The sequence below is a fragment of the Lampris incognitus genome, chromosome 19 (genome assembly GCF_029633865.1).
Source record: "Lampris incognitus isolate fLamInc1 chromosome 19, fLamInc1.hap2, whole genome shotgun sequence".
Taxonomy (NCBI): Eukaryota; Metazoa; Chordata; class Actinopteri; order Lampriformes; family Lampridae; genus Lampris; species Lampris incognitus.
In genome coordinates, this window is record NC_079229.1 from 7,224,348 (window position 1) to 7,237,782 (window position 13,435).

A 13,435-nucleotide genomic window follows, 5' to 3' on the forward strand; every position below is an offset into this window, starting at 1 on the left:
ACCTTAAACTCTGCGTGGAAACAAGGTAGCCACATCAGCCAACCTTACCACCTGATCCATGATAGTGGAGGATGAGTTCACACAACCCAGGGGAGCACTCCCGGCACCGTTGAGGCTGGACTTAGCTGGCATCTGCATGGCGGGACCCCTGTCTGGTGGGAATGTCTCTGTCTGTGGTGGTTGGGTTGTGTGAAAATGTCTCTGTTCATGGAGGTTGAATGCGTGTGGATGTCTCTGTCCATGGAGGATGGGTGTGTGTGAATGTCTCTGTTCGTCAAGGATGGGTCTGTGTATGGTTCAGTTTCCATCTGGAGGGGTGTGGCCTGGCTAGCTTCAGCCACTCCGGTGTCTTGGGCTAGTATCGTCCCATTGATCATGTCATCAGGGTGGAGGAGGTTAGTCATACCTTCATCTTCCATAGCTTCCAGCTTCTCACTTCAGACATAATTAACATCAAGTCATAGAGTTCTGGTTCACATAGGCCTTTAACATCACAAGTCCCTTTGCCATCATCAATCGCACTTGCAATGGCCTGTAGCTGACTGGTTCTCAAATCTGAGAGTTTCTTCTGGATCTGGAATATCAGCATCCGCCGGGGGGTTACAGTTGACATCATGACTTCACACCTGTGGCTATGGCTCTCTGGATGATGCGTGTTGTAGCAGTCTTCCCTGAAGCTTTGGGCACAGGAGCCCGTCGTCACAGTTACTGCTTCCTCACCTGGGTGGTGCTAAATCCTGGATTGGCCCCCAACTGTTACCAGCTCCAGACCTAGGGGATATCCGGAGCGGCAGCAAATGATACACAGCCTAAATAGCACTGTGGATCTGTGAATCAAAAAGAGAGGCACGAGGAAAATACGTTGTCACTCAAGCTCGCGCCAGTTTATTTCCGGTCTCAGCAGTTAAATAAATTCTCCACATTGTACCATATTCATCAAAAGTAAAATAAGGTTTTTCTCATCACTCAAACATCAATATAGGCTACTGTCAAAATAGCAATTTCACAACAACAGAAATAATTATCCTATTACAGCATCTGAACCATTTATCTATATCCACCTGCACAACTCTTTTATCCCATCCACAGGCTTTAATACACTATGCGTGGTCTCACGCATGCGCATACTTCCTAAGACGCAGTACCAGCAACAGGGATGAAATGGCGACAACTGAACAATGATCTGAACAGGTTACCACAGAATAGCTCCTCGTACAATAGTAACATTAACACTTTTCTTACAACATAAACCCACATCTCCATGTATCACCAAAACATTACTATGAGATGTTTACAATCTACTATGACAGGATACCACTTCATTGGGCTAACCTAGACCACTAGCTAGCATGGCGTTTGTTACCCTCAGCAAGTCGAGACAAGTATCCACCCAAAACATAACATTCTTATCACATTTGCACTAAAACAATACGGAATACTGTCTTGACTATATCTTTTGTCTAAGACTAAATTGGAGTGTCTGTAATATCTTTTTGCAGTACCCGTGAATCAAAAAGAGAGGTACGATGAAAATACGTTGTCACTCAAGCTCGCGCCGGTTTATTTCCGGTCTGGTTTAAGGAAGCTTTGCTCTTTCGTACTGATCCCCAGAAGCGCTGCAGCGCCACCTAGTGACTTGGTGGTGTAAACCCACGTTGTATTTAATCTAAAAAACGAGGTGGGGGGGTTATTCTAAACTTTTAATGAAGGCAATTTCTCAATCCCTTACATGTGCGCGACTTACTCAAAGCGTGCGTGCGACTTACTCAAAGCGTGCGTGCGACTTACTAAAAGCGTGCGTGCGACTTAATATTGCGTGCGTGCGAGTTAAAATAATTTTATTCCCATGTCACCTCCCAGGCTCGTACGCGCCTGGCGAAACTCCTCACTGTCAGGTGGAAAGAAGCAACTGGGGACTCCACATATGTATTGGAGGAGGCACGTGGTAGTCTACAGCCTTCCCCGGCTCGGCAGAGGGGGTGGAGCAGCGACGGCTCGGAAAAGAGGGTAATTGGCCAAGAACAACTGGGGGGGGGGAACAAAAAAGGGGGAAAGGGGGGGAAACAAAAAGTGCAAAAAAAGTTGTCCCCCCCCCCCATTGAAAATCTACCCTCGGGACAGAAAAACACCCTTAATTGGACTATCCCCCTTGTATGTCTTGGGGAGGAAGACGCAGCAGAATTTTGCCCTGTGCCAGTCAAAGGTAGCAGGGAGGGTGTACAGCTAGTACTTCGGCAACTAAAAACTAAATTTCAAGTTGACTTGCAGAGTTATGCACAGTATGGAGGGGGGGGGGGCTCCATCGCAAAGCCAGTTCACTCGCAAAACCAAACAAAAGGGCCTAAAGTAAGACCATCAACCATGCAAGCTTTCATTTAACGATGCAGTCGTGTTTATTTATGCACGCATGCATGTGAAAGCATGTGTATACATGGATGTTGTTGTAGGAAGTTTTTAATGTGGACCCCAGGAAGAGTAGCTGTTGCCTTGCGTGACAGCTAACGGGGATCTAAATAAACATAAACATCTGTAAGATCTTCCCGGTTTATCCTGGACATCCCTTTTCTTCTTCCCTCTGACAACCCTCGAGTTCCTCTCCTCGATGGCTGACTATCTCTGGAAAGCGAAAGTAGGACTTGTTCCGCTCTCTCGTCAGCTCGCTTGGAACCACCAAGAACAGCGCAGAAATTGACCGCTGTACCGTGTCGAACCACGACAGCTGTTCTGTCGGACTCAGACCTGGAAACAAACTGTCCACTCCGACTGCTTAAGAAAGCGTTTAGCGTCGCGCAGTGCGGGCAGCGTGACAGACGCGTCGCCGTCACGTGATATGTGACGCAATACGAGAACGTGCCTCGTTTCTTCTTCTACGAACAAAAAGGCTGTCACAACTTTTCATTTATGCGCGTCTTTTAATATCTTTATGTAATGGACCCCTGGTTCTTTTGTTGTGTATTTTCGTCTTGAATACTGTCCTCTGTGTGCTAAAGATTTTTCTAAATCTTCCTTTTCTTTTTTCTTAAAAGTTTATTGCGTGTCTGCAGGAGGAGGGGGGCGGGGCGGAGAAAGGGCTGAGCCGCCACCTCGCATGACGTCATCGGTGCGTTTGAGAGCCCACGTCCGCGCGCCTTGTTTGCCGTTGCCGGGGCGGAACAGGACGTCTTGGACGGGACCAGAAAGCCCTCCCGGGTCCCCGGCACGGTGCTCATCCCCCCGGTTTAACGACGGGGACACTTCGCAGTCAGCGCCTGAATGGCGGAGGGCGAGTCGGTGTTGCTGGTGGCTTCCTCCACCCCGTCCTGTGTTGTCCAGAGTGACTCCGTGGGGAGCGACGGCGGCCAGTCCCGCGGCGGCGTGTAAGCGGTCTCGGACGGGTATGTTGTTCCGGTACCGTAGATCCGCTATAAGTTCTCCTCTGCCTCATGTCTCCTCTGCCGGGTGGTTTCCTCATGTTGTGCGGGACTTGGTGCCGGGTGGTTCCTTCATGTTGTGCGGGACTTGGTGGACTTGGTGCCGGGTGGTTTCCTCATGTTGTGCGGGACTTGGTGCCGGGTGGTTTCCTCATGTTGTGCGGGACTTGGTGCCGGGTGGTTTCCTCATGTTGTGCGGGACTTGGTGCCGGGTGGTTTCCTCATGTTGTGCGGGACTTGGTGCCGGGTGGTTCCCTCATGTTGTGCGGGACTTGGTGCCGGGTGGTTTCCTCATGCTGTGCGGGACTTGGTGCCGGGTGGTTTCCTCATGTTGTGCGGGACTTGGTGCCGGGTGGTTTCCTCATGTTGTGCGGGACTTGGTGCCGGGTGGTTTCCTCATGTTGTGCGGGACTTGGTGCCGGGTGGTTTCCTCATGTTGTGCGGGACTTGGTGCCGGGTGGTTCCCTCATGTTGTGCGGGACTTGGTGCCGGGTGGTTTCCTCATGTTGTGCGGGACTTGGTGCCGGGTGGTTCCCTCATGTTGTGCGGGACTTGGTGCCGGGTGGTTTCCTCATGCTGTGCGGGACTTGGTGCCGGGTGGTTTCCTCATGTTGTGCGGGACTTGGTGCCGGGTGGTTTCCTCATGTTGTGCGGGACTTGGTGCCGGGTGGTTTCCTCATGTTGTGCGGGACTTGGTGCCGGGTGGTTTCCTCATGTTGTGCGGGACTTGGTGCCGGGTGGTTCCCTCATGTTGTGCGGGACTTGGTGCCGGGTGGTTTCCTCATGTTGTGCGGGACTTGGTGCCGGGTGGTTCCCTCATGTTGTGCGGGACTTGGTGGACTTGGCGCCGGGTGGTTTCCTTATGTTGTGCGGGACTTGGTGCCGGGTGGTTTGCTCATGTTGTGCGGGACTTGGTGCCGGGTGGTTTCCTCATGTTGTGCGGGACTTGGTGCCGGGTGGTTTCTTCATGTTGTGCGGGACTTGGTGCCGGGTGGTTTCTTCATGTTGTGCGGGACTTGGTGCCGGGTGGTTTCCTCATGTTGTGCGGGACTTGGTGCCGGGTGGTTTTCTTCATGTTGTGCGGGACTTGGTGCCGGGTGGTTTCCTCATGTTGTGCGGGACTTGGTGCCGGGTGGTTTCTTCATGTTGTGCGGGACTTGGTGCCGGGTGGTTTCCTCATGTTGTGCGGGACTTGGTGCCGGGTGGTTTTCTTCATGTTGTGCGGGACTTGGTGCCGGGTGGTTTCCTCATGTTGTGCGGGACTTGGTGCCGGGTGGTTTCCTCATGTTGTGCGGGACTTGGTGCCGGGTGGTTTCTTCATGTTGTGCGGGACTTCGTGCCGGATGGTTTCCTCCTGTTGTGCGGGACTTGGTGCCGGGTGGTTTTCTTCATGTTGTGCGGGACTTGGTGCCGGCTGGTTTCCTCATGTTGTGCGGGACTTGGTGCCGGGTGGTTTCTTCATGTTGTTCGGGACTTGGTGCCGGGTGGTTCCCTCATGTTGTGCGGGACTTGGTGGACTTGGTGCCGGGTGGTTTCCTCATGTTGTGCGGGACTTGGTGCCGGGTGGTTTCCTCATGTTGTGCGGGACTTGGTGCCGGGTGGTTTCTTCATGTTGTGCGGGACTTGGTGCCGGGTGGTTTCCTCATGTTGTGCGGGACTTGGTGCCGGGTGGTTTCCTCATGTTGTGCGGGACTTGGTGCCGGGTGGTTTCTTCATGTTGTGCGGGACTTGGTGGACTTGGTGCCGGGTGGTTTCCTTATGTTGTGCGGGACTTGGTGGACTTGGTGCCGGGTGGTTTCTTCGTGTTGTGCGGGACTTGGTGGACTTGGTGCCGGGTGGTTTCCTCATGTTGTGCGGGACTTGGTGGACTTGGTGCCGGGTGGTTTCCTTATGTTGTGCGGGACTTGGTGCCGGGTGGTTTCCTCATGTTGTGCGGGACTTGGTGCCGGGTGGTTTCTTCATGTTGTGCGGGACTTGGTGCCGGGTGGTTTCCTCATGTTGTGCGGGACTTGGTGCCGGGTGGTTTTCTTCATGTTGTGCGGGACTTGGTGCCGGGTGGTTTCCTCATGTTGTGCGGGACTTGGTGCCGGGTGGTTTCCTCATGTTGTGCGGGACTTGGTGCCGGGTGGTTTCTTCATGTTGTGCGGGACTTCGTGCCGGATGGTTTCCTCCTGTTGTGCGGGACTTGGTGCCGGGTGGTTTTCTTCATGTTGTGCGGGACTTGGTGCCGGCTGGTTTCCTCATGTTGTGCGGGACTTGGTGCCGGGTGGTTTCTTCATGTTGTTCGGGACTTGGTGCCGGGTGGTTCCCTCATGTTGTGCGGGACTTGGTGGACTTGGTGCCGGGTGGTTTCCTCATGTTGTGCGGGACTTGGTGCCGGGTGGTTTCCTCATGTTGTGCGGGACTTGGTGCCGGGTGGTTTCTTCATGTTGTGCGGGACTTGGTGCCGGGTGGTTTCCTCATGTTGTGCGGGACTTGGTGCCGGGTGGTTTCCTCATGTTGTGCGGGACTTGGTGCCGGGTGGTTTCTTCATGTTGTGCGGGACTTGGTGGACTTGGTGCCGGGTGGTTTCCTTATGTTGTGCGGGACTTGGTGGACTTGGTGCCGGGTGGTTTCTTCGTGTTGTGCGGGACTTGGTGGACTTGGTGCCGGGTGGTTTCCTCATGTTGTGCGGGACTTGGTGGACTTGGTGCCGGGTGGTTTCCTTATGTTGTGCGGGACTTGGTGCCGGGTGGTTTCCTCATGTTGTGCGGGACTTGGTGCCGGGTGGTTTCTTCATGTTGTGCGGGACTTGGTGCCGGGTGGTTTCCTCATGTTGTGCGGGACTTGGTGCCGGGTGGTTTCCTCATGTTGTGCGGGACTTGGTGCCGGGTGGTTTCCTCATGTTGTGCGGGACTTGGTGCCGGGTGGTTTCCTCATGTTGTGCGGGACTTGGTGCCGGGTGGTTTCCTCATGTTGTGCGGGACTTGGTGCCGGGTGGTTTCCTCATGTTGTGCGGGACTTGGTGCGCCTCTGCTCAGACCGAACGATCCGTTGCCAGAAAGTGTGCTGTCGTCCATCCACAGTAGTCAGGATCAGCTCTCAAGATCTGGCAGCCATTCATTCATCCATCATCCCGATGAGTGTTTGGCACAGGAGAATCTGGGGGTGGGGGGGGGGTGGCGGAGGGTCACGCTTTTATGCAGATTTGATTACAGTCTGGCAGATCGGATTACAGCAGTGCACTTAATTCCCCCTGTTCCTAAAAAGTTAAATAAACAAGCCACCCCCCTTATTCAAAACGCTGCGGCTGGAGTTTTAAGAAAGGCCAGCAAGAGAGTACGAGTAATATCACCCCTCTTTTTGAAAAGCCTTCACTGCCTACTCGTTCATTTCCGGGTTGCTTTAAAAAAAAGAATCCCTTAAACTGTATTATGGCTCTTGCCCCCCTGTGTGTTTTAAGGACATGCTCCCGCGCTACCTGCAGGGTCCCTTAGCTCCGTCGACTCCAGCCTCAGCACATACACGGGCCCCAACCCAGGTGATACACGTTGTATTGCAGCTGAACGTATGAAAACGTGCCTTTGCTGAATGCTGCCTGATTGTGACACATTAGCAGGTGTCATAATCCCCCCTACCAACGCCCCCCACATTTCGGTGCACTGGGTGACAGCCCACTTTGCCTCCCTCGGGCTTTCGCAGAACACTTTGCTTCAAGCCCCGCTGGAGGGACTCGAACGAATAGATGCTGTTAACAGAATGACTATCACAGTCCTGTGTCCTTTTTGACCATATTAGCTGAACTGGCTCAGTAGTTACATCATTGCTTTTGATTTGGAGCTAATCAGGGATTCATTCAACCGTTGTGCTGCCTTTCTACAGAGTCAGTCCCCAACTGGGGTGGGATTTGACTGAGCCAGGAGACTAATCCCACCAACTCATTCCCTGGTGAGCCATTAATTTTGCCTTTTTTTTCCCCATTTCGATTTAGGAGATCTGTCACACATCTGTTACAGATGTGTGACAGATGTGGATGGGAGGTTAACCTTCCAAGAAAATCTGACCATAGTCAAATGTATAGGGCCTATTTTGTGGTGTGCTGGGAACATAAAATCTATTTAAAACCAGTCCACTGCTTTAAAAAGAGAAAAAAAAACCATATAGTTGTTAAGCTGCTGTATGCAAAGGTCATTTTGTTTGACTGCTTTTTTAAAGAGCTTTTTTTACTCAGTGGAGTTTCAATCTACCAAATTGTCTTATTTCAATCTCATGTTACTCTAACTTTATGTCTACCAGGCACCCCTTGCTAGCTATCAAGTGTCATTAGCAGTGTCGTTATTATAAAAATATATTTTCATGCACACACAGGAGTCATTTGCAGATGAGTGAAAACCCTCCAAGCTGCCTGCTGTCCTGCTGTTAACAGACTGGCTGCAGAGCTGATCAATATGAAGAAAAAAGACAAAGTGCTGGAGAAAGATGAGACCTTGTGCTGCTGTGAGTATATGAACAGGCATGGAGAGAGGAGCCATATAGCAGCCTGCTGCTGTGACTGTGAAGACCTGGATGAGGCCTGTGACAGGTGAGAGACATTAAACAAGGACTTACTTTCATTTCACTGTGTTGTTCAAGCACCTGACACAGATTATAAACTGATTAGCCAAAACATTAAAACCAAATGCCCAATATTGTGTAGGTCCCCATCATGCCGTCAAAACAGTTCTGACCCATCGAGGCATGGACTCCACAAGACCTCTGGAAGGTATCTGGCACAAGATGTTAGCTGCAGATCCTTTAAATCCTGTAAGTTGCGAGGTGGGGCCTCCATGGATCGGACTTGTTTTTCCAGCACATCCCACAGATGCTCAGTTGGATTGAGATCTGGGGAATTTGGAGGCCAAAGCAACACCTTGAACTTTGTCATGTTCCTCAAACCATTCCTGAACATTTTTGCAGTGTGGCAGGGCACATTATCCTGCTGAAAGAGGCCACTACCATCAGGGAATACCGTTGCCATGAAGGGTTGTACCTGGTCTGCAACAAAGTTTAGGTAGGTGGTACATCCACATGAAGGCCAGGACCCAGGGTTTCCCAGCAGAACATTGCCCAGAGCATCACACTGCCTCCGCCAGCTTACCGCCTTCCTATAGTGCATTTCCCCAGGTAAACAATGCACCCAGCTGTCCACATAATGTAAAAGAAAACGTGATTCATCGGACCAGGCCACCTTCTTCCATTGCTCCATGGTCCAGTTCTGACGCTCACGTGCCCATTGTAGGCACTTTCGACAGTGGACAGGGCACTCTGACCGGTCTGCAGCTATGCCGTCCCATACACAGCAAGCTGCAATGCACTGTGTGTTGTGACACCTGTCTGTCATAGCCAGCATTAAATTTTTCAGCAATTTGAGCCACAGTATCTCCTCTGTGGGATCGGACCTGAGGGGCTAGCCTTCACTTCACATGCGCATCAGTGCATCAGTGAACCTTGGGCGCCTATGACCCTGTTACCGGTTCACCGGTTGTCCTTCCTTGAACCCCTTTTGGTAGGTACTGACCACTGCATACCGGGAACACCCCACAAGACCTGCCAGTTTTGGCGATGCTGTGACCCAATCGTCCAGCCATCACAATTTGGCCCTTGTCAAAGTCACTCAGATCCTTACGCTCGCCCATTTTTCTTGCTTCCAACACATCAACTTCAAGAACTGACTGTTCACATGCTGCCTAATATATCCCACCTCTTGACAGGTGCCATTGTAAAGAGATAATGTTATTCACTGACCTGTCAGTGGTTTTAATGTTTTGGCTGATCGGTGTTTTTTCGCGACTGTAATACAGTAAATGCGGAAGATGTTTCACAGTAACCGGAGGTTCTTCCACTATACCTTGATGTAAAACAAGCTCCAGAAGCATAGGTTTACATTTTATTTTTTGTCATTCAGATGGCTGAAGAGAGAGTCTCAGAGAGCCGATTCCCTGTCACGGCTGGCCGCAGTGGTGACGGACCGGATTCGTGTGCCCTGGCTTTGGGGTGGAGCCCGAAAAGTGGACCTGTCTGTGGTCCCACCTCTTGTCCTTCTCCCAATTCTGCTTCATTTGGCAGCCCTCCACTTCCTCCTAGGCATGGTGGTTCTGACAGCCCTTCCTGGCCTGGTGCTGTGGTACTACTACTTCACCCATCGCAAGAAGGGAAGGACACTGTTCTTCCTTAGTTTGGCCCTCTTCTCCCTGGCCTACATGTACTACATGTTCATTACAGAAGTGCTTCCTCGTGGGGACGTGAGCTCTGTCCAGCTGGGGGTGGTCACGGTAGGGGTAGTCTTCACCCTGGCAGCCCTTGCCCACACCAAGAAAGACCCTGGCATCGTGCGTCCAAACCAGGCAGATATCCATAGTACAGTAACCTATCATAGCCCCGTGGTTGACAGAGATCCTGCCCTCAATGGGACAAGGCAGGAAGTGGAGGCGATCCTTGCCAACGAGCCAGTGGGGTCGGAGCGGAAGGAGAGCGGTCGGAGAAACTGGTGCCAAGTGTGTAAGGTGGTGCGGCCCCCCAGGGCGGGACACTGTCGGATATGTGGCGTCTGCGTGCTGCGTCTTGACCACCACTGTGTTTGGTGGGTTCCATTGAAACGTCCGTGTTGTCTGTCACTGAACCTTCCCACTGTCTCGGGTCTCGTGGTCTGTCTAGTTGTCCTGTTTTATCATTTCCATTCAAAGCACAACATACTTAATTTATTCCAAACTATGATCCAAAGGGATTGTCTTTGTTTTGTTGACACCTGATCAACTCAGAAAGGTTTGCAGTATATCACTGTTTTCTCACTTTTGTGTGTGGGGATTTGTGCACATTTCATGCTTCACATTTCAGATTTACTTCTTATCAGTACTGTCAAAAGCTAGCATATCCTCACTGTCACTCAATTCTAAAATTGTGTGTGTCTGTGTGTTTGTGTGCGCACACCGGTGTCTACCTTATCTGTCTTTGTGGTGTAACCTTGGGGTCTCAGTACCATGTTTTGTCTGCCTGTGTGTATGCGCTACCTCGCCGTTGCTGTCGCGGCAGGATAAACAGCTGTGTGGGGCAGGCCAATCACCGTAGCTTCCTGCTGACGCTCCTCCTTTTCCTGTTGACCTCGCTGTACGGGATCATCCTGGTGCTGCGGAGCGTATGCCCCCGGCAGAATCTCCTCACTGCCTTGCTCTACTGCCCCGGAGTCTACAACCAGTACAGGTATTGAGAAAACACACACACAAACACACGCAAAGCAACGACAGAAAGAACACAAAATCAAAACACCGGCTCAAGTATGCAGAGACAAACTCCCTCAATGTGTAACACACGACAACAACACACACAAAAGAAATGGCACACATGCGTAGTTTGACTGTAGCCTGTGGAAATCGCCCACTGTAGACTGGCTTTGTAGTGGTGGCAAAGGCCCAAGTCACGCTCTGCTTACAAAGGTAGACTAATGCCACAAAGGTAGGCTAATTGAGGTTTCTGTCAGAATTTCCTATACAGAGCATTGGTTTACTTAACTGTTGTGCTGACCCAGTTTCACAGTGTCTGTTTTGTTGTTGGTGAGGGACAGGTTTTGTGTGTGTGTGTGTGTGTGTGTGCTCAGAGCGATGGGAGAGTGCATTGGAAGTAAGGTGAATGGGTTACTCTGCCACCCCTCAGTAAATCTAAGCTACCACGCTCACCAGGGTATGTGTGTCACTGCCATTAAAATGAGGCCGACAGCAAAACCCCATTCAATGCAAGTTTGGGCCACTCATCCTCCTTCAGAAATGACTATGATGAGTGAGCCGTGCAATAAAGCCAACGATATTCAATTAACTGAGAGCAAATTAAAGGGTCAGAGGTTATATTTGAACCCCAGAGAGAGAGAGAGAGAGATGCTTGACAATGAATGTGTCTGTAACTGCTTGATTCTCCTGTGCATTAATGTATGTCTCTACGTAGCAGGCCTGTAGTAGATTTGTTTGATTTACATGAAATTTGTTTTTTCCTTTCCAGTTTTTAGTTTGATCAATCCTTTTGTTTTGGGTTTTTGCTGAAGGAAGTGAGAACAAAACAAGAGAACACTGTTAATGATAATAAATTGTACAATCTTGCACACACTTATGTACCTGTGATCTAGTATGGTTTATTCTTGTGCAACAGCTGGATGTACAGTATTATATTGTGTGTGTGTGTGTTCGTTCCAGCACCGCGTTATGCTTCACCTGTGCGTGGTACAGCAGCATAGTGACCGGTGGCCTACTTCACCTGCTGGCGCTGCAGGTCATCAACGTCACCTACAACGTGACGGAGCGCGAGGCCCGCACCGCCCTGCGGGACAAAACGGCCCATAGCACCTACTGGGGACTCATCGTGGACACCGGCGCCTATTCCCGGGGCTTCCGCAGCAACTGGGCAGAGTTCTTGACTATGGGAGACCATTTGAACCAGCCTCCTCCCGCCCCCGCCGACCTGGTGTGAGACCACTTGCACGGAGCAAGCTGAGCAGCGTGTCGGGGGGGGGGGGGTGTCTTTGTGGATGCTGTGCTGTGCACGGCCTCTGGATGGCAGCATGGCTCCTCTCAGCCTATTCTCAGTCTGCTTCCCTGGTCCGGTCTGGAGGGAACCTGGGATCTCTGAGGAATTTGAATCGGCTGCTCCTCCATGGGGTTTTAACTTGAGTTACTGCTGTTACTGAGCTGACCTGCCAGTGACTCACAGCAATAAGAACAACCGACCATAATGAGACGCTGCTATTAAAGTCACTGACCGATAACCGGTATCTCCTCGGTGCATATTGTGCTGCTCTCACAAAGATCTTTTTTTCTCTAGCCATTGATGCCTTATTCCTCTTTATCCATCTCTCTCTCTCTCTCTTTCTATGTTATTATTTGGTCACGGTGTCAGTCTTCTCTGAACAGTTCATACTCTTTACCTCTCGACATCCCAGTGCCTTGCTGGAGGACACGTTTGACCATGCGAGTAGGAGTTTAATGATAATAATAGTTGTTATTATTATAATGTGATACCCTTGGGGTGGGGCACGGTGGCACAGTGGTTAGCGCGGTCGCCTCACAGCAAGAAGGTCCTCAGTTCGAGCCCCGGGGTAGTCCAACCTTGGGGTCGTCCCGGGTTGTCCTCTGTGTGGAGTTTGCATGTTCTCCTCGTGTCTGCGTGGGTTTCCTCCGGGTGCTCTGGTTTCCTCCCACAGTCCAAAGACATGTAGGTCAGGTGAATTGGCCGTACTAAATTGTCCCTAGGAATGAATGTGTGTGTGTGTGTGTCTGCCCTATGATGGCCTAGCGGCCTGTCCAGGGTGTCTCCCCGCCTGCCGCCTAATGACTGCTGGGATGGGCTCCAGCATCCCTGCGACCCTGAGAGCAGGATAAGCGGTTAAGATAATGGATGGATGGATGGATGGATGGACCCTGGGGGGGGGGGGGGTTCTCCTCTCTCCTATATCTCTTAACAGAGAGAGGTCAGCGACAGACTAGCATCCCTGGAGGTGCTGGGATTTCAGCGTCTCGCTCACAACCACTTGAGCAAGGTAGATGACCCAGGTTTCGATGCCCCTCCTAATCTTGTTAAAGAACGACCCCCCCCCCCCACACTCCCACAACCCTCTACACAAGTTTGCACTCAGCACTCATTACCAATGCAAGGAGGCGAAGAAGAGCTGTCAGTGCGGTTTGAAGTGGCTTTACTGGGAGCTTTGTGTTGATCCCGCCTCACTGCGGCGGCATCTTGAAGCGGCTCAAGGAGAAACGGTTGAAACGAACGTACGTGGGCTCCCGTCAGAGGGCAGGAACTCATCACTGTTTCTGTTGGCATTAAACAGGAAGAACGCCTCCTGGTGCGGTGCAGATAACTCGAAACACCCCTCCTTTTAAACCGTTCAAGCTGAATCCTGGAGTGGACCGCTTTTGAAAAATAACGAGAGAGGGAAAATCAAAAAATAATTAAAATGAAATACATGGATGCACATTAAAGTCAGCTGGAGCCCAAAATTAAAGTCTCTGTTTGAAATCCTCTCCAGT

At 51.2% G+C, this 13,435-nt stretch overlaps 1 protein-coding gene across 2 annotated transcripts; it reads left to right on the forward strand.

The window, feature by feature from the left end:
- Window positions 1-3,110: 3,110 nt before the first annotated feature.
- Window positions 3,111-13,423, forward strand: zdhhc23b (zinc finger DHHC-type palmitoyltransferase 23b). 2 transcript variants are annotated; one of them, XM_056299456.1, is made up of 6 exons: window positions 3,111-3,374; window positions 7,272-7,337; window positions 7,758-7,971; window positions 9,334-10,008; window positions 10,458-10,625; window positions 11,606-13,423. In XM_056299456.1, the coding sequence occupies exons 3-6, from the start codon at window positions 7,838-7,840 to the stop codon at window positions 11,877-11,879; spliced, it is 1,251 nt and encodes a 416-aa protein (XP_056155431.1). In that variant the 5' UTR covers window positions 3,111-3,374; window positions 7,272-7,337; window positions 7,758-7,837; the 3' UTR covers window positions 11,880-13,423. The 2 variants fall into 2 exon arrangements, with proteins under 2 accessions (XP_056155431.1, XP_056155432.1); XM_056299457.1 differs by having other exon boundaries at window positions 10,467-10,625.
- The last annotated feature ends 12 nt before the right edge of the window (window positions 13,424-13,435 follow it).